The sequence below is a fragment of the Ruditapes philippinarum genome, unplaced genomic scaffold (genome assembly GCF_026571515.1).
Source record: "Ruditapes philippinarum isolate M1 unplaced genomic scaffold, ASM2657151v2 ctg7948_1_1_1_1, whole genome shotgun sequence".
Classification (NCBI taxonomy): Eukaryota; Metazoa; Mollusca; class Bivalvia; order Venerida; family Veneridae; genus Ruditapes; species Ruditapes philippinarum.
Genome location: NW_026864683.1, coordinates 13278 through 37049, shown reverse-complemented (window position 1 = coordinate 37049; position 23772 = coordinate 13278). Strand labels below are relative to the sequence as shown.

Sequence of the window (23772 nt, the reverse complement as noted above, 5' to 3'; positions counted from 1 at the left end):
CTGTCTGTATCTAACGGCTAACTTTCGACAATTAAAAAAATGCACAGGGCTACAGAAATGAAAACTTTGATCATCAAGATCAAAGAAACAAAATTCTCGTATTTTTAGCTCACCTGTCACAAAGTGACAAGGTGAGCTTTTGTGACAAGTTCAGCTTTTGTGATCACAACTCTTACAGCCTCTGTTAGTAGACTTTTTTTAAAGTTTTTACTATATGCATATAGGGAAAATCAATGACCCCCTGGGGCGGGGCCAATTTTGACCCAAGGGCTCTTATTTGAACAAACTTGGTAGACATCCATTAGAACATGTTTCATGCTAAATATCTTAGCTGTAGCTCTTTGGGTTCTTTAAAAGAAGATTTTATAAGTTTTTACTATATGCATATAGGGAAAATCAATGACCCCCCCTGGGGCGGGGCCAATTTTGACCCCAGGGCTTTTATTTGAACAAACTTGGTAGACACTCACTAGAAGATGTTTCATGCCAAATATCTAAGCTCTAGCTCTTTGGATTTTTTAGAAGAAGATATTTAAAGTTTTTTCTTTTGGTTGCCATGGCAACCAGAGTTCTGCATGGAAATAAATTCTTTGAACAATTTTCAAAGGTGACCACCAGAGGAATATTCCTGTGAAGTTTGGATGAAATTGGCATAGTGGTTTATGAGAAAATGTCATTTAAAGTAAAAGTTTACGGACGACGGATGAAAAGCGATCACAAAAGCTCACCCTGTCACTTTGTGACAGGTGAGCTAAATAGTAAACAAGAAAACTGTTGTGGCTGAATACATTTCCAACATTTTCATAAGACCAAAGCAAAATGGAAACATAACATCTTACATGCTCCTAATGTCTTACTTTGAAAAACATATATTACAAGGTATTGTTTTAATAGCAAAAATATTTCATCTGCTTCAGTAAGTTTCTTGAAACGTTTCATGAAGCTTCTTATGCACATGTGCAATGACATTTATCAGTTCTTTTTATTTAGAATGAAATTTAAAAAATGCAGCTGTCATTGCATTCAGAGAAATTTATAACATATATGCTTGTGTGAATTTTCATAAAAGTGCAATGATAGCATGTTCTCATGTAAAACTAATCAATTGTTAGATGTTTTTTCTCTGGTAATGAAAATCTGAGTGTAAGGAGATGTAAGATGACATTTTTAAACCAAATACCTGAAGGTGTTAGTTGCCTCACTTTGGCAGGCATTTTCCTTTCCTGGATTTGGAGTTGACAGACTCTATTCAAGTTATGTCAACTCCAACTCAGCAGCAGCTAATTCTATTTCTTTACCATGTTTTTCTTTAGTTCCTTTTCCCTGGAAGGAAAATATAAATATCTTATATATATCTTATATATCTTTTCCAGGATTTTTTCAAATCATTTCATGAATGCCTGTTAACACCATGTTCATGTTGAAGCTGGTGTTCACTTAATATGAAATACTTTCAATCTTAAATACAAAACTAACAAATATCCTCTACAGACTACTGTCTTTATGAAATATTTTTTATTGCATCCACAACCTAATATGTTACCTCTAATTTTCTTTTCTTTCCCTTGCTGCTTTCCGCAACAGCCTTCACTGGCAGTACAGCTTCATTCCTATCATTACTATCATCATTTTGCTGAGTGTCAGATTCTGTAATGAAATATTATATATGACTGTGAAGTGTGTATCTATATATATATTTTTTCAACAGGGGAATCAAAATCATCAGCAGAATTAAAATGTCTCCTTATTACCCATAACATCTATGTATAAGTTCTTTTATTGTTTGTAAAATGTCAGGTATTGTAATATTATTTTTTCCAATGATTTTATTTACAGACCTTTCATTACAAAATTATTGGCATGTATAATTTAATCTCTTAAATAGAAGAATATTGCACCAAACTTAAAATTAGTAACTTGTCATTCTGTTACTGATACTTTTGATTATTAATCAACAAATCAAATTTTACATTTGTGTCTTGCTCCACTTTAAAACCAATAAAAATCTTAAAAAGTTTACCTTTTTCTTTAACCTGGTTATCACTTGACACTAAACCACTCACTGCCAATTTCTGCCTATTATTCATTTTTAGAACTAAGTCTTTCTTTGATTCTGTAAAATCATAAAGTTTGATAAACATTATTAGTGGTTTTTTTTACATCACACCTGAACACAGTTTAAGTCATGTGGAAATGACTGAATAAATGATAAAAAAATTTAATCTGTAACTTTCATTGCAATTATTAAAAAAAATAATTAAATTTCATATAAAAATGTTAATTAATGATCCTACACTTCGGTCAAAAAATCTCATCAAAATTTTACAAATTATTTTGTAGGCCGGTAGTACATTCTAGGTACGATTTTTTTTCAGGTCCGTTATAAGTAATTAAATAGAATCGCTTCGCCAGTAATTCTCAATAAATCACTGAAAAATGATAAAGAAACATTTAATGAAAGCGTGTCTTCTGAATTATTACTTATTTAAATTAACAAATGTTAAATAGACAATATAAAGACGACAAACGTACCACTTATTTAAACAATTTCCCCATTCCATAAGCCGAACTGCGGTAACTTAGCCAGAACTTTATCGCCCTTCTTGTATTCGGTCAAAGGCTTCCGTGGTTCTTTGATGATGGCCCACCTTTGAGAATCAAACACTTATCATTTAACACACTAGATTTCTTATCACTACATATTTCTGCTTAGCCGCAGCCTCTCTACATGGCTACTAAAGGAATCATGACTTCTTTGACAATTTGGAGTTGTAATTTCAAAAACAAAACTGAGATCATTAAAAATGACACTGAACTTTTTCACAAAGCTTGTGAAATGGAACACAGTAACTTTCTTTGTTGAAGCTTGAGCAGTCCATTTCTGCTGCAAATTGTATGGCAATTTGTTGACAATGGGGTTCACACCTACAGATGAATCAAAGTAGGATAGTGTTTTATTGTACTGTGTATTAGACATTAGGCCTTCAATCCCCAATAGTAAAAAAAATCAGGAAAAAGTGTGATCCCTCCAAAGCATTGGGTAGGCACGTCTGCTAACCTAACTATCTTTGTTATAAAAGTCAAGATAGGAAAACTGAGTACACTTTCAGGGGTTCCAGTTAACTCTCATCAAGACATTGCCATATTTGGATCAAAGCTATATTGGCGTCATGAAGATGTTCATAGGCTTATTGCTTGTTTTCTTGAGCTGGGACCCGAGTATTTTATAAGCAAATTAATTTCTTAACTTCTTGGCAAGGACATTTCATCACTGATGTATTTAAAGTTATCTTTCCAAGCTTGATAATTTCCATGTGTCGTTGAATTTGTTAGTCGAGACAAAATTAAGTCTTTTCTCAATAAAAACTGAGCTGTAACGTTTTTCTCCTGCTCTTCCAACTTCACTTGTTTCACATTATCATCTGTTCCTTTACTAAGAATATATTGACCTACTTAAGACAACAGATCTTATTCAGGTAAACTGTCTTTTGTTTAAACACTTTCTAAATATTTAACATATTCGCCATATGCCACCTGCACTGCATTAATGATAAATGTAAATTTGTACACATTAGTCTCAACACTTGTTCAAAGCAGAAATTGAACTGTTTATAGATAACCCGAGTTTGATGCAATGTGATTCTCAAATTCTTTCATAGTTTAATTATACTTTGTGAAAAGCTTCTGTTCCTGCAATGCCATACTTTTTTCAGTAAGTGCCGGCGTCGGCGTCGTTGTCGGCGTCCCCTAAAGCTTGTCCAGAGCATAACTCAGTCACTTTAAGTAAGATTGACTTCAAACTTGGTATGCATGCTTCTTTCAATAACACGAAGTGCAGTGCACAAGGACCGGTACTCTGCACTTCTTAATTTTTGAGTTATTGCCCTTTGTAAATTTTCATACTTTAATTTTGTCCGGGCCATTTCTCCTAATGTATAACAGCTATGGACTTGAAACTTCATACGATGATAGATCTTATTAAAAAGAAGTGCAGTGCACAAGAATTGGTACTCTGCTCTTCCTAATTTTTGAGTTATTTCCCTTTGTTAATTTTCATACTTTATTTTTGTCCGGGCCATTTCTCCTAATTTATAACAGCTATGGACTTGAAACTTTATACGATGATAGATCTCATTAAGAAGTGCAGTGCACAAGAACAGGTACTCTGCATTTCTTATTTTTTGAGTTATTGCCCTTTGTTAATTTTCATACTTTATTTTTGTCCGGGCCATTTCTCCAAAAGTATAAAAGCTATGGACTTGAAACTTCATAGGATGATAGATCTCATTTAGAAGAAGTGCAGTGCACAAGAACCGGTACTCTGCATTTCTTATTTTTTGTGTTATTGCCCTTTGTAAATTTTCATACTTTAATTTTGTCCGGGCCATTTCTCCTAATGTATAACAGCTATGGACTTGAAACTTCATACGATGATAGATCTTATTGAAAAAAAGAAGTGCAGTGCACAAGAATTGGTACTCTGCTCTTCCTAATTTTTGAGTTATTTCCCTTTGTTAATTTTCTTACTTTATTTTTGTCCAGGTCATTTCTCCTCAAGTATGAAAGCTATAGACATGAAACTGCATAGGATGATAGATCTCATTAAGAAAAAGTGCAGTGTACAAGAACCTGTACTCTGCATTTCTTATTTTTGAGTAATTACCCTTTATATATTTTCATATTTTACTTTTGTCCAGGCCATTTCTCATAAATTATAAAAGATATGGACTTGAAACTTCATAGAATGATAGATCTTATTGATAAGAAGTGCAGTGCATAGAAACTGGTGCTCTGAACTTATTATTTTTTTAGCTATTGCCCTTTGTTAGTTTTCGTATTTCATTTTTGTCCTGGCCATTTCTCTTAAACTATATTGTTCACAAGGCGACACATCCGACTCGCGGAGTTCTAGTTCAACTAATAAATTCATGGTAAAGCTTTGCTTGTAAGCTGTTATCTCCATAACTACTGAAGGGTTTGTGCCTTTTTTGGGACTGATGCTGTACAAGTTCTGCACATTTTTTTAACACCTCGATGTAGGATTTTCTTACTGCCATAGGCATGACTGTTGTATGATCAGTGTCATTGTCAGGTTTCTTATCCACAAAGGTATCAGTATTAGCATTAAATGCATTTGGCTTGTTAATAGGAAGGTAATGGTTTTGATCATCAGCAATCTGCCTGAATACATTGAAGTCCAGGTTGAAGCATGGCTGATTTATGTAAAGACTTTGATCTTTTAAAATTGAATGCAATAATTCACTTATCAGTAATGGAATAACCCTTATCAGTAATGAATATATATTACTGAAAGAAATAGTAGAAACATTGCAGAAAGAGTTTAGATTGTTCGTGACCTTTAAAACATGTTAAATGAAATGTCATATTGTTTTAATTTGAGCCGTTTTCTTTATCTGATGAAAGTGGTGTATACCATGGTATAAGTATCTGCAATATGCCATATCTAATATGATTAAAAAATACCACAGGTGTTCGTTTATTGCTACTCCCCAACACACATACCTACGGTGGCATAAAAGTGACATTTGCAAATTTTTTATTTTTTTTTTTGTTTTTGATACTTTTTTTAGCTCACCTGTCACAAAGTGACAGGGGTGAGCTTTTGTGATCGCTTTTCGTCCGGCGTCCGTCTGTCGTCCGTCCATCTGTAAACTTTTACTCTAAATGAAATCTCCTCATAAACCAACTAAGCCAATTTCATCCAAACTTCACAGGAATGTTCCTTTGGTGGTCACCTTTAAAAATTGTTCAAAGAATTTAATTCCATGCAGAACTCTGGTTGCCATGGCAACCGAAAGAAAAAACTTTAAATATCTCCTTTTAAAAAACCCTAAGAGCTTAGATATTTGGCATGAAGATATTCTAGTGACTGTCTACCAAGTTTGTTAAAATAAAAGCCCTTGGGTCAAAATTTGCCCTGCCCCAGGGGGTCATTGATTTTTTCCTTTATGCATATAGTAAAAACTTAAAAAATCTTCTTTTAAAGAACCCAAAGAGCTAGAGATAAGATATTTAGCATGAAACATCTTCTAATGAGTGTCTACCAAGTTTGGTGAAATAGAAGCCCCGGGGTCAAAATTGGCCCCATCCCAGTGTGTCATTGATTTTCCCTATATGAATATAGTAAAAACTTAAAAATTCTTCTTTTAAAGAACTCAAAGAGCTAGAGCTAAGATATTTAGCATGAAACATGTTCTAATGGGTGTCTACCAAGTTTGTTCAAATAAAAGCCCTGGGGTCAAAATTGGCCCCGCCCCGGGGGTCATTGATTTTCCTTAGCAAAAACTTAAATATCTTCTTTGAAAAAACCCAAATAGCTAGAGTTTAGATATAAGGCATGAAGCATCTTCTAGTGAGTGTCTACAAAGTTTGTTCAAATAACTCTGGGGTCAAAATTGGCCCCGCCCCGGGGGGGACATTTGATTTTCCTTATATGTGTATAGCAAAAACTTAAAAATCTTCTTTGAAAAAACCCAAATAGCTAGAGTTTAGATATTAAGCATGAAACATCTTCTAGTAAGTGTCTACATAGTTTGTTCAAATAAAAGCCCTGGGGTCAAAACTGGCCCCGCCCCAGGGGTGTCATTGTTTTTAACTATATGTGTATAGTAAAAACTTAAAAATTCTTCTTTTAAAAAACCCAATGAGCTTAGTAGGAGCTTAGATGTTTAGTATGAAACATTTTCTTATGGATGTCTACCAAGTTTGTTCAAATAACAGCCCTTGGGTTAAAATTGGTCCTGTCGGGGGGGGGGGGGAGGAGGTCATTGTTTTTCATTATATGTGTGTAGTAAAAACTTAACATCATGAAACATCTTCTAATGTTTGTCTTCCAAGTTTGTTCAAATAAAAGCCCTGGGGTTTGAACTGGCGTTTGTACAGGTGAGCGACCTCAGGGCCCTCTTGTTTAATATAATTATAAAACCACATAAAATGTCTAATTTTGTGAAAATGTAAAACTGCAATAGAATACAAACAGCAAGATTTTGAAATAATATGATCTTGCATTGTATTTCTATACTTTAAGATATATTTCTGCAATTCTGGAAATAAGACTTTAATTATGCCATTTAAAAGTTATGTAACTGTAAATTGCCAACTGAAAAAAATAGGGATGGCAACGAATACCAAAATCAATACTCGAGTACTCGGTCATTTTTCCGATCGAGTACTCGGTTACTCGGACGATTTCCAATGATCTTCAAAGTTTATCACACAATATCAAAACCGTCCGCATGCTTCTTTCGTTTTCTATTTACATTCATAGAATTTGTAACTATAGATAGGACTGCAAAAGAGACAAATTAATTAAAATTAAATCAACGACATTATATTTTAGAACATATTTATTAATGCAATGTCAAGTTTAAAACATGTTTAACAGTTGAACCATCTTTTTCTTCTTGTAATAAAATAGACTAATCGGCGGCAACAAAAGTTTACCCGGGTCTAAATACTACCTTAATTATCATATCATAATAGCAATACGGCCCTTTGTTGTTTTCAAAAATGTTACCTTAAAACAAGATTCGGGTACAAACTGCACTATATTACACAATTAAAGGTTACTAAATATCATAAGAGGCCGGATGACGTAAGCGACACATGTGCGCGTGTCAAACTGTTGATCGCCTCATTAAATTTATGGTATCATTTTCGCACCTCTGCAAGGAAGTTGTGATTGCATTTAACAGGTATTTATGAAGGTATATGCACATCTCCGAATTTCTGAATTAATTGGATACATTTATTAAATATAATGTCTAAATAGCAAATAAAATAGAAATTATACATTTTTTCCGAGTAATCGAACATCAATTTTGTTAACCGATATTCGGACGTTCGATCGAGTACTCGGTTAACCGGTTACTCGTTGCCATCCCTAGAAAAAAATCAACAAAAAAATTGTTTAGCAATTTCTGTATTCAGAACTACGAGATTTTTTATACAAAAACTAACAGGAATGCACAATGGTAGTCAAATGACATCAATAAGTTCTTCCCATCTATCAACAGCTCTCGTTCGGGAACAAATTCACTAAAACAGTCGCATAATAAATATCCATTATTATATTGATGCACATGCTCATATCAAAATAATCCACTCATTACTTTTAGGTCAAAAACAAACAATGAGGGCATTTTGAAAACACGTGACACTGTAAATTTTTCCAGTAAAAGCAGAGGAACACTCCGAAAGGAAGCCACAAAAATTTGTCCATTGAAAATCTTACCTTATTTTACGTTTCTTTCCCATCTTAGACTGATGTGTCTGCAAAATATTGCTAGTCATTCACATCTGGTCCATGTGTTGTCTGGTACCTCGCACACTGTACTATTAGGCTTACTTGCGAAAAGTAAATGGAACCAGTACAGGATGTGCAGCCATCTTGAATGGGAACCATAACAGGAAAGGGAACCAGATTATGATCTGATAGGCAAAAAGACAGAGAGTTTCGTTTCCAAATGAATGCTGCAGTCTAAGGGAGACAATTCAATTTTAAGAGCATATGGAATTCCATATAAATGGACAATTTTATTCCAACAATAGAACCTCCCAGGGGATGGACTTATCCCAAAGATATGCAGGGTAATTAACCATATACAGATATACCTCTTGTTTTAAATCCACTCCTGATTAGCAATCACATCTTGGAAACCCATCTTTTAACAACTTTAAACTTCGGAATTCACTTACTTCCTATTATGCTGTGAGAAATTGCCTTACATGAGGTCTAGCACCATCTTCCCTCCTTCTCCTACTCTTGTAGCTTTTTCTAAAAATATACGGTGAAATATTTCAGTAATACTTCAGACTTTTGACAAACAATGACCTTGGAATGTGAAAATAATTATTTTAACCACATGTCGACGTAAGCATACATGCCATAACGTCCCGGATGCCCGGGATTGTCCCGGAAATCGGATGTCTGTCCCGGAGATGTCCCGGGCATCGATTTGATCCCGGAAAAAAAAATCAGGATATTTTGCAAAATTTTCATAAATTTTCTTAAATCAAATCTCGCACATTTCACCTCTCGATCGTAAAACATATTCTGACCTGGTACACATAATACACAGGAACGTTGACACTTACAAGTTTACAATATACAGCCCCCCAATTATCGATGGCAATAGCTTTCTTCATGCATCGGCAATTAACATTCTCTGTTGAATTCGGCAGCGTTTAATGGTCGGGTTAATTAATGGTTTACGGCCCTTAACAATTATCGTTAATCCACGATAATCAATCGCTAACTTGCCGAAAGTCTAATTATTGCAAACAATGTAAATATATCTATCACATAAAAAATTAAAGGTGTCAAATAAATCACCTTGCTGTGTTTGTTTTTATGACTGGAAGAATTGCATTACGTGACATGTAGTAATTATCACGACTTTAAGATATAACGGGTGAACAACATGGCTGCACCCATTCACCGGGTTTATAATAACTAATAACTTACAACTTACTTGCTTTTAGGGAATAATAAATGAAATAAAGAAATACTATAAAATGATAATTATGTCGACCTAAAAGACTACTTATTAAATTAGTAAGTTAACTGTTTATCATTAAAATTCAGGAGAAAGTCGTCCTAATTAATAACGTTATACGATTGACACCCCCCCCCCCCCCCTTTCCACTCCTTATTTTTTTTATAAGTCTATTTAGACACATAATTATTGGATTTAATGTCCATTTCATTTTCTTATGTGGCTAGCCACATAAGAGATTCTAGCCATTTAAATGCATTAGAAAACGTAACTGAAGCCACTTATGTATGTTAATGTCACTAAAACACGGACGTACAGCCAGGAGAGACATTGTGGAGTCTGATGTCCAAAACCACTTTGAGGTCTCCAAATGTTTGCACAAATGGTTGTTCTGGGGATGACATCAGGAAATCATATAAATGATACATTTTGGGGTTGGATGTCTTCCCAAGATCACTCTGGGGTTAAATATACAGTAGAACCCCACTAATGTAACCAGACCGCTTGTTGGTCTTTTCTTTTAAAGATAATACTTTCCATTTAAATTCTGTATCACTATTAAATTATGGTAGCTCATAGTTGGAATGACAGAAACAGCATCAGTACAGCATAACAAGAGCTGTCGCTTGACTATTCTTAGTGCTTAATAGTAAAAGAGCCTTGATAATGTAAAATTTTCTAATTTAACAAAAGGGCCATTTTTTCTTAAAATCAATGTTACTGTTATAGGCCTTGGAGAGTCTTATTAGGCTCTCAAAGAAGTGTATAAAATTTCAACTTGTATTTAAGCAAAATATCAATGTAATATGAAAATATGAGGTGGTATACCAACTTTAATGTAAATGTAAAGTAAAAGTCGAAAAAGGGGCATTATTCTGATAAATGCTTGATAGAGTTACCTCCTCCTGTGATCACATTTGGGGCATGATGGTAAGCAAATGTGCAGTTTCAAAGCCAATAATCAACTTTATTTTCAGGTGGTACAAAAACTTAAACGTAAATTGTAAGTTGAAAAAGGGACATAATCCTGTCTAAATGCTTGATAGATTTATCTCCTCCTGTGTACATGTTGGGAGTTATGATGTTGAACATGTGTGCAAAGTTTCAAAGACATATGTAAACAGACTTTGAAAATATTTGAGATGTTACAAAACACAAGTGGTTACGCCGACTGGTATAGCTCTACTTACTCTTATGGAATACTCGGGCTAAAAACACCCGTTAAGAAGGTATCACTGTATTAACTGAAAGCAGAAGTTATGAACAAAACTTTCAAGAAGTATAAACAGGTAAACTAAATTTAAATCGGAAAATATCATTATTAATTAACAAAGCCTTCTATTTTCTTGTTACAAATTGGTTATTTTTGTTACCATTTAAAAAAAAGGAAAACCTTAACATGAATATCTGACAATTATTATATCTTTCAATTAGCAACTGCCATAACTTGTTCATGATGTTGTTAGGACAACGGTTAATAATTAAGTAATAATTAAGTACAATACTGACTACAGCAGTTGACAGAAAATTAGTGTTGTCACGCATGGTTAAACAATTTAACAGGTATGGTCTAAATACATGCAAAATTATTGTTTGGAAAAAATAGTTGTATTAGGCAATAGCAGGTTGGTCTCAATTTTGGATAGAAAGACTCTAATAAGAAAAAAAATCTTTGAAAAATTGATCGTAATAGCAGACTGGTCATGCAAACGGGTGGTTTATGGTGGAGCTCTACTGTATATATTTTTATACCCCCGCACAACAAAGTTGTAAGGGGGGTATACTGGAATCAGCTTGTCCGGCCGTCCGGCCGTCCGGCTGTCCGTCGGTTTTTTCTTGTCCGCCCAATAACTTAAGATTCCTTTGACCCTTAGTCTTCATATTTGGCATGGAGGTTAGTCATGATTAGTAGATGACCCCTATTGATTTTGAGGTCACTAGGTCAAAGGTCAAGGTCACAGGGGCCTTGACTTCAAAAAGCTTGTCCGCCCAATAACGTAAGATTCCTTTGACCTACAGTCGTCATATTTGGCATGGAGGTTAGTCATGATAAGTAGATGACCCCTATTGATTTTGAGGTCACTAGGTCAAAGGTCAAGGTCACAGGGGCCTTGACTTCAAAAAGCTTGTCCGCCCAATAACTTAAGATTCCTTTGACCCACAGTCTTCATATTTGGCATGGAGGTAAGTCATGATTAGTAGATGACCCCTATTGATTTTGAGGTCACCAGGTCAAAGGTCAAGGTCACAGGGGCCTTGACTTCAAAAAGCTTGTCCGCCCAATAACTTAAGATTCCTTTGACCCACAGTCTTCATATTTGGCATGGAGGCAAGTCATGATTAGTAGATGACCCCTATTGACTTTGAGGTCACCAGGTCAAAGGTCAAGGTCACAGGGGCCTTGACTTCAAAAAGCTTGTCCGCCCAATAACTTAAGATTCCTTTGACCCACAGTCTTCATATTTGGCATGGAGGCTAGTCATGATAAGTAGATGACCCCTATTGACTTTGAGGTCACCAGGTCAAAGGTCAAGGTCACAGGGGCCTTGACTTCAAAAAGCTTGTCCGCCCAATAACTTAAGATTCCTTTGACCCACAGTCTTCATATTTGGCATGGAGGTTAGTCATGATTAGTAGATGACCCCTATTGACTTTGAGGTCACCAGGTCAAAGGTCAAGGTCACAGGGGCCTTGACTTCAAAAAGCTTGTCCGCCTAATAACTTAAGATTCCTTTGACCCACAGTCTTCATATTTGGCATGGAGGTTAGTCATGATTAGTAGATGACCCCTATTGACTTTAAGGTCACCAGGTCAAAGGTCAAGGTCACAGGGGCCTTGACTTCAAAAAGCTTGTCCGCCCTATAACTTAAGATTCCTTTGACCCACAGTCTTCATATTCGGCATGGAGGTTAGTCATGATTAGTAGATGACCCCTATTGATTTTGAGGTCACCAGGTCAAGGTCACAGGGACTTTGACTTCAAAAAGTTTGTCTGCCCAATAACTTAAGATTCCTTTGACCCACAGTCTTCATATTTGGCATGGATGTTGATCATGACTATAAGGTGACCCCTATTGATTTTGAGGTCACTGGGTCAAAGGTCAAGGTCACAGGGACCTTGACAAAAAAAGAAGCTTTTTTTCTTAATTGCCAAAGAATGTCCTGTCCGCAATGTATTGATTTTGACATTTTCACATTTAAAGCATGTAGAATACATAACTTAGCAATGCACTGGCTTAGTTACCTCAGATTTGGCTGGGAGGTTGTCCTTGAGCTCTAAATGGCCACTGTTGATTCTGACAAAGTGGTATGCGGGGGTATTCACGCCATGATAGTGGCAGTTCTAGTTTATTTTCCTTTCTTCTTAATCAGTTGAGATGTAAACTCAACAAGAATTTCAAGATAAAATATATTTTATTTTCAACATAAGTTATGCTTTCACATCAAAGATATTGATTAATTTTCATGAACATACATAATTCTAATATTAAACAAGTATGTCAAAGCGCCAAAAAAATACAGAGACAACTTCAGTAAAGTTAAATTTCTTTCAGGACATTCTATTTATACTAAGCGTCATGGGCTCTCATTGAGAACAAACTACAAACTTTAAAAAGTTAAAAGTCAATTTGTTTTTTAAACAAGAGCTGTCCAATGAGCAGCATGGTTCTGGATTAGTAAAAAGCACAATTTACACATTTAACCTTGACCTTATGACCACAAATGACTGAAGGAGGTAGAAATCATCAATGTGCATCCATGCATGAAGTTTGGAGTTCCTGGTCATTTCATCACCAATTTTAAAACAGATGCCAGTGAACTTGACCTCTGGCATAATGACTTGAAAATAGGTGTAGAAGGTTGAAATGATAAAATTACATTCACAAATGATGTTTGAAGTTACAAGTCATATGCACTTTCATTTTACAGGTTGCAAGAGGCTTTGACCTGAAACTTTAAGTGGCAGGAAGAAGTCAATGAGGTTCATGCATGTAGGAAGTTTGAAGTTACTGGGTAAATGCACGTTCATTTTATGACCAGTTGCATTTCTTAAAACAAGTCCAATTGACCTTTACCTTTGAACCTGAAAATGGTTCAGAGAGGTAGAGTTCATCAAGATGTAGTCCCCTAGTTATATGCACTTTCAATATGGCCTGTAACATTTTAAAAAATATCAGGTACCAGTGACATTGTCCTTTGACATAAATAGATGAAGGTAAATTTCATGGAAGTATATCTATATTCTAATATTCAAGTCCCTGAATATATGCACTATCATTTTATGGCCAATTACATAACTACATACATACATATATGTATGGTCCATGTGACCTTTAACCTGAGAATCGGTGTGGCAGGCGGAACTCATCAAGGTATATGCATTATTATTTTACAGCCCATTGAATTTTTTTAGTGACATTGACCTTTTGACCTGAAAATGGGTGTTGGAGGTAAACTCAAATATGAAGTTATTTTGTTATAGGTTAATTAATATTAAAATGATGCACCATAAACAAAAAACTAAAAAGGTTAACTAACACTGATGTCATGGTAATATCCGTCTTCAAAAAAGCAGAGAAAAAATATAAATGTAGGAAAAATTTGCAATGTACTTTCATTTTATCAATGATATAAAGAAACAAACTTTTGTGCATTTATTATTACAATATCTAAAAAAAAAATGTGTCAATATAACAGTTTTGAAATTAAGTTAATGCAAGATTTAACAAGACTTTCCCAGCTTGCTCCGTGAAATACAATGACAAAACGCAACAAAAAGGAAACAAAAAAAAAGTAGGCAGATGTGACACTGATCCATCAAACATAATCAATCAATTAAATGAACAAGAGCTGTTGAGCAAAGTGACAAATGCCCCTGAAAAAATGTAAAGGTATTTTAATTCAATAGACTTAACTCTTTACTTAATGCATTGCCCAGCATCAGTCATCACAAAGGCACATAAACATAAGAGTGTGATATGCAACAATGACAAGCAATCATCTGTTATACCACTGGCAAAGCAGTTGTCCTTTAAAAAAACAATACATAAAATTGACGGTCACCTTGTAATCAAAATACATTTTCTACTGAATACTAACAAAATAAATCCCAAGTTTATGGAAAATAATGTAATTATTTCAATATATTTCACAATTAATTATTAACATATAGTTATGGAATGCACCAACACAAACAAATTTAAATTTGTTGCAGAAAGTAAATATTTGTTTAGAAGTGCTTCTTGCCAACTGTCTTTAAAACTGTTTTTAAACATTTAAACTATAAAGCACTACTGTTTCTTTATACATTTGAAAACAGCTTATTTAACATTTTCAACTAAACAACAAAAACAAGAATAAATTCTGGGTAGGCAACCCTAGACTTTTTTTAATTTTTTGAAAAATGAACAAATAATCCAATTCAGACTAGCACGAGTGTCAGAGGAGACAGCAAGGCAAAAAATAACTTTTTGGGTTCACATTTTCAGCACTTTAACCTGAAAATCATGTTACTTGTTTCTTAATTTTATCATCATATTGCTTAGCTTTTTCTTAATGGTGTCTCTCTTTCGTTTGTATATTTCTCCATTCTTTGATAAGCTTACTTTCATTATTTTTTCTATTCGTTTCTGTCCTGGTAGTTTAAGACATTTGAATTCCTCTTAAAGCCTGCACTTCATGGCATCTTCTCCTGTTGAATAGTGTTATTCTGGTTAACGTCAATATAGCGATTTTCCTGAAGTTACAGAAAGTACAGTCTTCCAAATCAACACCTGACAATTCTTTTTGAAGGTGCATGGACAGTTTTTTTACATCATCAGGCAGAGGTAACTCCTTCACTTGATTAAAGGAGCGTTCAATTAAAACACATCTAGCTAACTTTGTAACTCGAAGGCCCCACTGCATTGACATAAGTCTGAGGAAGTCTTGGGCTTCTTTTTGCTCATCATTATCTTCTTGTATGATTGCTTTGGCAAGTTTCGCATCAACCATTCTCTTTATATCATGCCCTAATTTTAAAGCATTGCTAGGGGCCTTTAAATCTTCTTCATCCTCTGCATGGCAGCACACTAAGGCTGCCTTTGTAACAACTTCAAAATACTTTGGTGCCAAATATTTACTCATTTCTAGAGTTGTGTTGGAAAGTTTTTGAGTGGCCTGTTTCAATTTTGCTGCTAAGCGCATCACAGAGCTGGTATAATATTTCCTCATTATCTCATTTCCCCTGTTACGCATCATCCACTGATTTCCTAGGTTTATTATAAGAGAGTCATGGCATGCAATTTCAGCTATATCATCGTTTTTCATTATAGGGAAAACTTCATTGACTAGAGCTTGAGATGCCTCTTCTGGTAACTTTCCCATGATAATATCTGATTGTACCATCAAAGACCGCTTTGAGGAATAGTTCTCGGATGAACACACATTCATATGTCTTTTCAAAGAGCGACGAACAATCCATCCATAACAATTAGGACATGGACCATATTGCGATAAATCCACAGTTTTACCAGTGCCTTCATATGATGGTTCTTATCAGAATCTTCTTCAGTTTTATTAGATCTACGCAACACATAGATTTCTCCCTTTTTTTCTTTGTCTACATTGTTTAGCTTTATCCTCTTTGCACTAAGCATAGGAAACACTTCAGACTGATCACTGTTCTCATTGTCATCAGATTCTAACACTTGTCTGATCCTTTTCCTGACAGGTGCTGGTGACCAATCACTGTCTACTTCATAAGGACTGTTATCAGAATTCTCAGATTCTGAAATCAACTTAGGCCTTTTCTTAACTTGTTCTTTTTTCCGGTCCCCACTGTTTCTTTTAAGCACAGATACATTAGCGAATTTATTGCCTTCATCATTTTTCTTCATTTCAAGGTTATTTGTTGAATGTTTATGCTGTTCTTCAATTAAAACAGTATATTCACAATTTTCTTGCACTTCGTTACTACAGCTCCCAAGGACTTTTTCAGCAGTGTTCCTTGCTTGCTCAGGTAGATCTGTGTCTGTATGCACAGCTTTGTTGATAACTTCCCCAGGTAAGGCTGTCCCTGGACTGTAGCACTGTAAGGCTTTCTCTGAGGCCTCTTTAGGAGAAGCTGTGTCTTTAGTAACCTTAGTTAAGGCTGTAGCTTCTTCAACTTGGGTTGTGTCTATAGCTTCTTCAACTTGGGTTGTGTCTATAGCTTCCACAACTTGTGCTGTGTCTATAAGATTCTGAAGTAGGGCTATGCCTAAAGCTTCATCAGATGTGGCTTTATCTGTAACTTCCTCGGTTATGGTTGTGTTTGTTAGTTTCTCAAATAAGACTGTATCTGAAGCTGAGTTGGGCATTACAGTGTCTGGGGTTTCTGGATCTTCATCAGGTAAGGGTCTTACTTCCTCAATTCTTGGAGAAGGTTTAAGCTGTTCTTCAATTATAACAATGTATTCATAATTTTCATGAGCTTCATTACTAGTCTGAATTGGATTATTTGTTCATTTTTCAAAAAATTAAAAAAAAGTCTAGGGTTGCCTACCCAGAATTTATTCTTGTTTTTGTTGTTTAGTTGAAAATGTTAAATAAGCTGTTTTCAAATGTATAAAGAAACAGTAGTGCTTTATTTATTACTTAGTTAAGGCTGTAGCTTCGTCAACTTGGGCTGTGTCTATCGCTTCCACAACTTGGGCTGTGTCTATATGATTCTGAAGTAGGGCTTTGTCTATAGCTCCCTCAGTTATGGTTGTGTTAGTTAGTTTCTCAAATAAGACTGTATCTGAAGCTATGTTGGGCATGACAGTGTCTGGGGTTTCTGGATCTTCATTAGGTAATGGTCTTACTTCATCAGGTAAGGCAACATCTCTTGCTTTCTCCTGAGTTGGTGTGCCTACAAGTTCAAAGTTACTTTAGGTGAAAGTCACAAATAAAGAACCTGGAATACTCTTGTGTAAATAGCAAACAGACCTATCAAATTATACAAGAGGGCCCTAGATCGCTCACCTGACCCATCATTTCATTGTTCATTATATTAATAGAGATATTTTGTCCTATTATTCTGTAAAGGCTTTGTAAAAAAATATCAATAATGCAAGTGTGTTTCTAGAGACTTTGTAGGATAAATGTACAATTAATAACAAACTAGAGCAGGGTAAATTTTGATGGGACAATCTTTTTTATAACTAATAAATAAATACACTCAAATGTGACATGCAAATTAAAATAGTTTGAAGGTTACTGTTTTGGACAACAAAAGTATTAAGCTTTTTTATACATTCTACATGGTAATAATAAATATGTATGTCATCTGATCATACATGCCATATTTCCAGCCACCCAGATAGGGGGATTTGGCTTTAAAAAGCAGGGGATTTGGACCAAAAGTAGGGGGATTTTTTTAAGCAAGCACAAACCAGTCGTGATCTTAAAACGATGCAAACATTTAATTAAATTTCCCCCATTTTATTATGAAAATGAACATTTCTACAAGATCATTTGATGTTTTCAAGTTTTAACATACATGACTGTGAAAGAATAATAATAATTATGTAAACAATTGCAAATAAACATAGGTACTGTACTTTAAATATTTGATGTAAATAAAATAAGAATCCCTGTAAAACAAATATAATTAATTGAATGTATATCATATAAAATACATTTTTATATCAGATATATTGAATCATTTTAGTACAAATAACTTGAATTTAATGCATTAAAATAAATATACTTTAACAGCCAAAGTTTTTTTCTCTTTAAATGAAAGGTACAGAATTTTCTCTTTAAATGAAAGGTATCAACATTTTCACGGAGAATTTTTGTAGCCATAGAAAGGTGAAATAAAAAAATACTGTGTTGGCACTTGGTAAACAGTAAAAAAAAACAAATCTGACACAAATCTTAATCCAGTTTACTCAGTTCACACCTCAATTTGTTAACACACATCGATTGCCTTATATGGCAGTAGGGAGTCTAGACACTACGTCACTTGATACCTGTATGTACATGTAAACTGTGTAATTGATGCAGAGTTGTGTAAAGGTTTTTTGGAGTGTACTGGATAATAATTGGACCTAATTATTTTGGCCCTTTGGGTGTTAAAACAGGTATTATTTATGGTATCCGGACAATTCCCCTCCCGGACGATTCCCCTCCCAGTAAATTTGAATGTTTTTTCACAACCCGGACATTTCCCCTCCCGTTATTTTTTTTACGGCGGACAATTCCCCTCCCGTTAATTTTACAGGGCGGACAATTCCCCTCACGTTATTTTAGCAGAGCGGACAATTCCCCTCCCGCTGTTGTCAGAGCGGACAATTTCCCTCCCGTGACTGTTGAACATATATATGTTATAATATTGTTTATTTTAAAGGCAAGACATGTCGATTTTTTGTAGCTTATTGTGCAGTTGCAGTACATGAAAAACGGGCACATGACAAATCAGCACATAAATAAAACATTATAGTGTTCCGTGGTATACATCTTTTCTACGTGTCATACTGCCTTTCCTTGTTACAATGAAATTTTACTTGATTGTTATCCATCGCTGATTTGTTTTTAGCAGAGAATGACCTGTGCATGTTCAAAGAGGGTACCGTTAGAGCAGATTTCGCAAAGAGGGTACTGATATGGATATGCACCGTGATTTCTGCAGCGGTAAAATAATTGTAAATAATTGGTTTTGCAACCAAGGACACATTTAATTAAGGGCATCATTGATTAAAGATTTTTTATTGACAGTTTGTTTATCTTAAGCAATGATTAAAGGCGGTATAATGTCACCTTTTGTGAAATAATGCTTCTTAAAAGTTCCGATCTTTAACAGTTTGTTGTTATAAGAGTAAAAATTGTCATCTTTAATAAGAATGGTTATACACAGTGGCGGTTATGATTAAGGGCCGTATAATGTCACGTTCCGCTATGTGAAAAAAACGGGAGGGGAATTGTCCGCTCAGCTAAAATAACGGGAGGGGAATTGTCCGTCCTGTAAAATTAACGGGAGGGGAATAGTCCACCCTATTAAAATAACGAGAGGGGAAATGTCCGGGTTGTGAAAATAATATGGAAGGGGAATCGTCCGGGAGGGGGATTGTCCGGGATTCATTATTTATTATTTATCTGATTGAAACGGATTTTTACCTCTTTCAATCCCTCCTCAGTGTTTGTTGCTTACTGTGAGACAAAGCTAGTTTATATTATTTTTGCAACAACATAGATCACAGTTACATAAAAAATAATAGATTCAAACATTGCTAATCTGTGATTCTTTGAGATTCTATTGCCTGATCATTATTTTTTTATCTGCACTTATCAACTTCAAAGACCCAATGCCAACAACAAACTCAAGGCGGGGTTACATAGCCCAACAAATATTGATACGTCACACATTCAGTATCGGACGCTGTCATTGGTTAAGCACCTGCAATACTGACACTGATTGACAGGTTTATCAAAGGAGAATTTGTTATTCCTCGACAGCTGAAGTGTGTCGGAGTAACTAACAATACAATTATCCGTTGGACCCCTGCTGTTTAATGGGGAAATATTACCTCAGGCATATATAGTTGTTTAAGTCTCTTGTTTAATTATGTTTATTGGTAAAAATTATGCTTTAATTTTTTGTTGGTTGAATTTTTGAAAATCGGGGGATTTCGATCCCACGGCGGGAGATCGGGAGACATGGTCGAAAATCGGGGGTTTTTGTCCCCCGGCGGGGATATGGCATGTATGCATCTGATCCAAATTTTAAGTCTCTAAGTAAAGCAAGAATGCATTTGTGAAAAAAATGCTATGACACCGCACCATTAAAACAGAAGTAGATTTTTTTTAAAATAGGTATCCTGATAAGTTTGATGATGATTGAGACAAAAATGTGACCATAAGAGTCTTAAACTAATGTGGGCGGACGACCAACATTCAACAATCCTAAAAACTAAATGCTAATAATGCACTAAAACAACAATACCCACCTGTGATTAAACTTAAAGCAAGCAAGAGCTGTCATAGGAGCGAGCAGAATGGCAAACTTCTCAGATTTACAAAAAAAAAAAAAAAAAAATCATTTGTTTTTCTCAGATTTACATAAAAATATATATTTTGATTACATATATCAAAACTAAAACTGAGAGGTTAAAAAAACAATAATTAGTAAAAAAAAAAAAAAAAAAAAAACAAATTTGGAAGCCCTTCACCCAAGTAACAATTTGACAAGTTTTGTTGATATAGTTTACCCAGACACACACAAATACATCTGATTCAGTTTTTGCCACCATATGACAGAGGCTGCTGTGGCATAAAAATTGAAAGAAAAAAATGTGGAACACTTACAAGTTTGAAGTTGCCAAATAGCCCAATCCACATTGTCTAAAAAAGCGGCCAAGGATTCAGGTTTCTTTTTCAGTATCTCTGAAAAAAAGAAACAAAGAATAAAATACAGGGCATTTTTTGTCACAATTGTGAAGGGGCCTGGGCCTGTTCATTTTGTGAAAAAAAAGCGTGATGCTCCATGAAATTGTGAAAAAAAACCTGTAAATTGAGAACAGTCATGCATTTTTTTTCAGACTTGAATTGACTTCTATTTTGTTTTATTGACATGCTATTTCAAAGTTTAAGGTGTCTTTCTTTTGCATTTTTGAAAATTTCAATTATTTGATCAGAGACTGAGAGTATGTATCCTTTCTATTTTATCACCATGATCTGATTCGGTCATTTGTTCCGATGGTGGCGATCCCGTTTCATGGGACAAAGGTACAAAACAAGGTTTCTCAACTACTCTTACCATTAATTATTTTACCATGATCGGATTCGATCATTTGTACCAATGATGGCGGTCGTTCAAGGTACAGGACACAATTCTGTATTAACCGAATCTGGTGGTAGCACTTCTGCCCAGTTGTCTAGTTTTTGTTATTTTTTTATGCCTAAATTGAATAGATTTTGTTCTAGCGTTAAAGTATGAAGATATTCCACTTTAATTAAGGCCACCTTTAAAATATATCTGTTTGCTGTTGCCGACCAAAAGGTTGCAAGGAGTGGATCGTTATGGGTAAGAAGGCTTTTTTTTGATGATATATGATTTTCACAGAACTCAAGTATATATATATGCTTGGTTGTAGCAGATGAATTGTAAAAATATGGACATCATCATCATCAGCGATGACGAACCTGGCGATGACGAACCTGACATGTATTAGACAGTAAACAAGAGCTGTCGGTAGGACAGCAACGCTCGACTATTCTTAGTGCTTGATAGTAAAAAAAATGCTTGATAGAGTTACCTCCTCCTGTTTACAGGTTGGGGTCATGATGGTGAACAAGTGTGCAAAGTTTCAAAGCCATATGTCAGTGGACTTTGAAAATATTTGAACTATTACAAAAACTTTAACGTAAATTCTAAGTCGAAAAAGGGGCATAATTCTGTCAATATGCTTGATAGAGTTACCTCCTCCTGTTTACAGGTTGGGGTCATGATGGTGAACAAGTGTGCAAAGTTTCAAAGCCATATGTCTCTGGACTTTGAAAATATTTGAACTATTACAAAAACTTTAACATTAGTGGTTACGCCGACGCTCGGGTGACTGCAATAGCTCTACTTATTCTTATCGAATAGTCGAGCTAAAAACAGAGACATATTCCATAGTAATCATAACACAAAATAAAATGACTTTGTAGGCATAAATTTAAGCGGTCAAATTACTGTTGTGACACAACTGATTTTCTTAAATATTCCTGAATAACCTTGAAAAATTATATTTAATTTTTATACAACACGGCAGTATTTCAAAGACAATTTTTGCGATATTTTCCTTCAATTCTATTTTGGTTTTCTGGGGGATTTTTTTTTTGGCCGCCTACCTTAAATGTGGCCTAATTACACAGTTACAGAAATCAATGAAAATAATATAATTTAACCTTCAGGGCCTTTAATGATCCAAGGTAAAATTTGGCTTGACATAAATGACAGTTGTATCCAAAGAATATAATATATTAAAGTATATAAATGACATCAAACAAAATTATAGCCACTTCAGCAAACAAATAAGAAAATTTCAATAATTTGACCTGTAAGGTAGAAACAAATTCAAGTGGATTTTTTTTTACAATAATTGTCATGGTATTAGAAGTTGCTGGAACCGAGAATAAAGACAGTCATTTTTTTTCGTATATTTTATAGCCTTTTCCAGCAGCTGTTTCCCCTAGCCAAAAATGCTATATTTTCCCTTAAATAGTGCCATGTTTTTCCCTTGGACATGAAATAAGTCTGTAACTGCAAGAACACAATTCAAATTACCAAATAAATAGCTCTGAGAAAAATCAAAATTTGTAATGGAAAATTTAATTAAAATAATGGATCTGATAAATAATGTCACTTGTGTTTAATTTCAGATTTTTCCTTTATTGATTAAAGGCCCATTAGGCCACAAAAATGCTGCCATTCTCATTATTCAAAAAGCCTTTGTTTTTTATGTCTTGGTTTTCAAAAATAACTTTCTTGGATACATTCTTTTGCTTTTATAAATTTATTGCTTCATCCTAATAAGTATATATTTATAGTGTCTGAATTAGTACTTTGTATGGAAGTCAAAATACTACTTTGTTTACAATTGCTACTTTTTTGACAAATAATGTCACATTCAGGCTTCTTTCTGTAAGTTATAAGCATTTAACTTACTATAAAACAATTGTTCAAATGTTATAAAAGACATTTTTGCAATTCTAAACAGTGAAAAATTAATTTGCTTCTAATTAAAAAACCAAAATGCATGCCTGCGACAAGCTTGCCGCAAGCTTGTCACAAGCTTGCCGCAAGCTTACAGCTTAAATACAAGGTTGCTGCATGCTTGCAACAAGCTTGCGCAAGCTTGCGATGACTTTTGAAATATATTGCAAGCTTGTTTAAAAAATTCATGCAAGCTTGCAAAACATTTGATTGTAAGCTTGCAATGCCCAAGCTTTGCAATTAGTAGACACTTAGAAAATTTTTGTACAAATCTACACTTAGAAATTTCTTGTGAAAGTAATTGAAATACTTAGAAAAATTTTTGTCAAAAGTGTAACACATTAAAATAAAAATTCCAAAAATGATAGTATCAGTGATAATTAACTAGTTTAAACTAAATTACCACGCTAAAGTTTATTATTAGTTATTAGTTATTTTAAATATATTCAGCTCAGTATTGTAAATTTACGAAAAAATATAAAAATCATCATCTATTTTAATGCAAGTTACTGTAAATGATTTGAAATTTGACACTTTATACATTTCATGTA

At 34.4% G+C, this 23772-nt stretch overlaps 2 protein-coding genes across 2 annotated transcripts; both read right to left on the bottom strand.

The window, feature by feature from the left end:
- Positions 1-11935: 11935 nt before the first annotated feature.
- LOC132726501 (uncharacterized) lies at positions 11936-16091 on the bottom strand. The gene has a single exon (XM_060711824.1). The coding sequence runs from the start codon at positions 15949-15951 to the stop codon at positions 15163-15165; it is 789 nt and encodes a 262-aa protein (XP_060567807.1). The 5' UTR covers positions 15952-16091; the 3' UTR covers positions 11936-15162.
- LOC132726500 (uncharacterized) lies at positions 15960-23168 on the bottom strand. The gene is made up of 2 exons (XM_060711822.1): positions 20830-23168; positions 15960-17392 (listed from the first exon to the last, which is right to left on the bottom strand). Exon 2 carries the CDS (start codon positions 16857-16859, stop codon positions 15960-15962), a length of 900 nt encoding a protein of 299 aa, XP_060567805.1. The 5' UTR covers positions 16860-17392; positions 20830-23168.
- Positions 23169-23772: the final 604 nt, after the last annotated feature.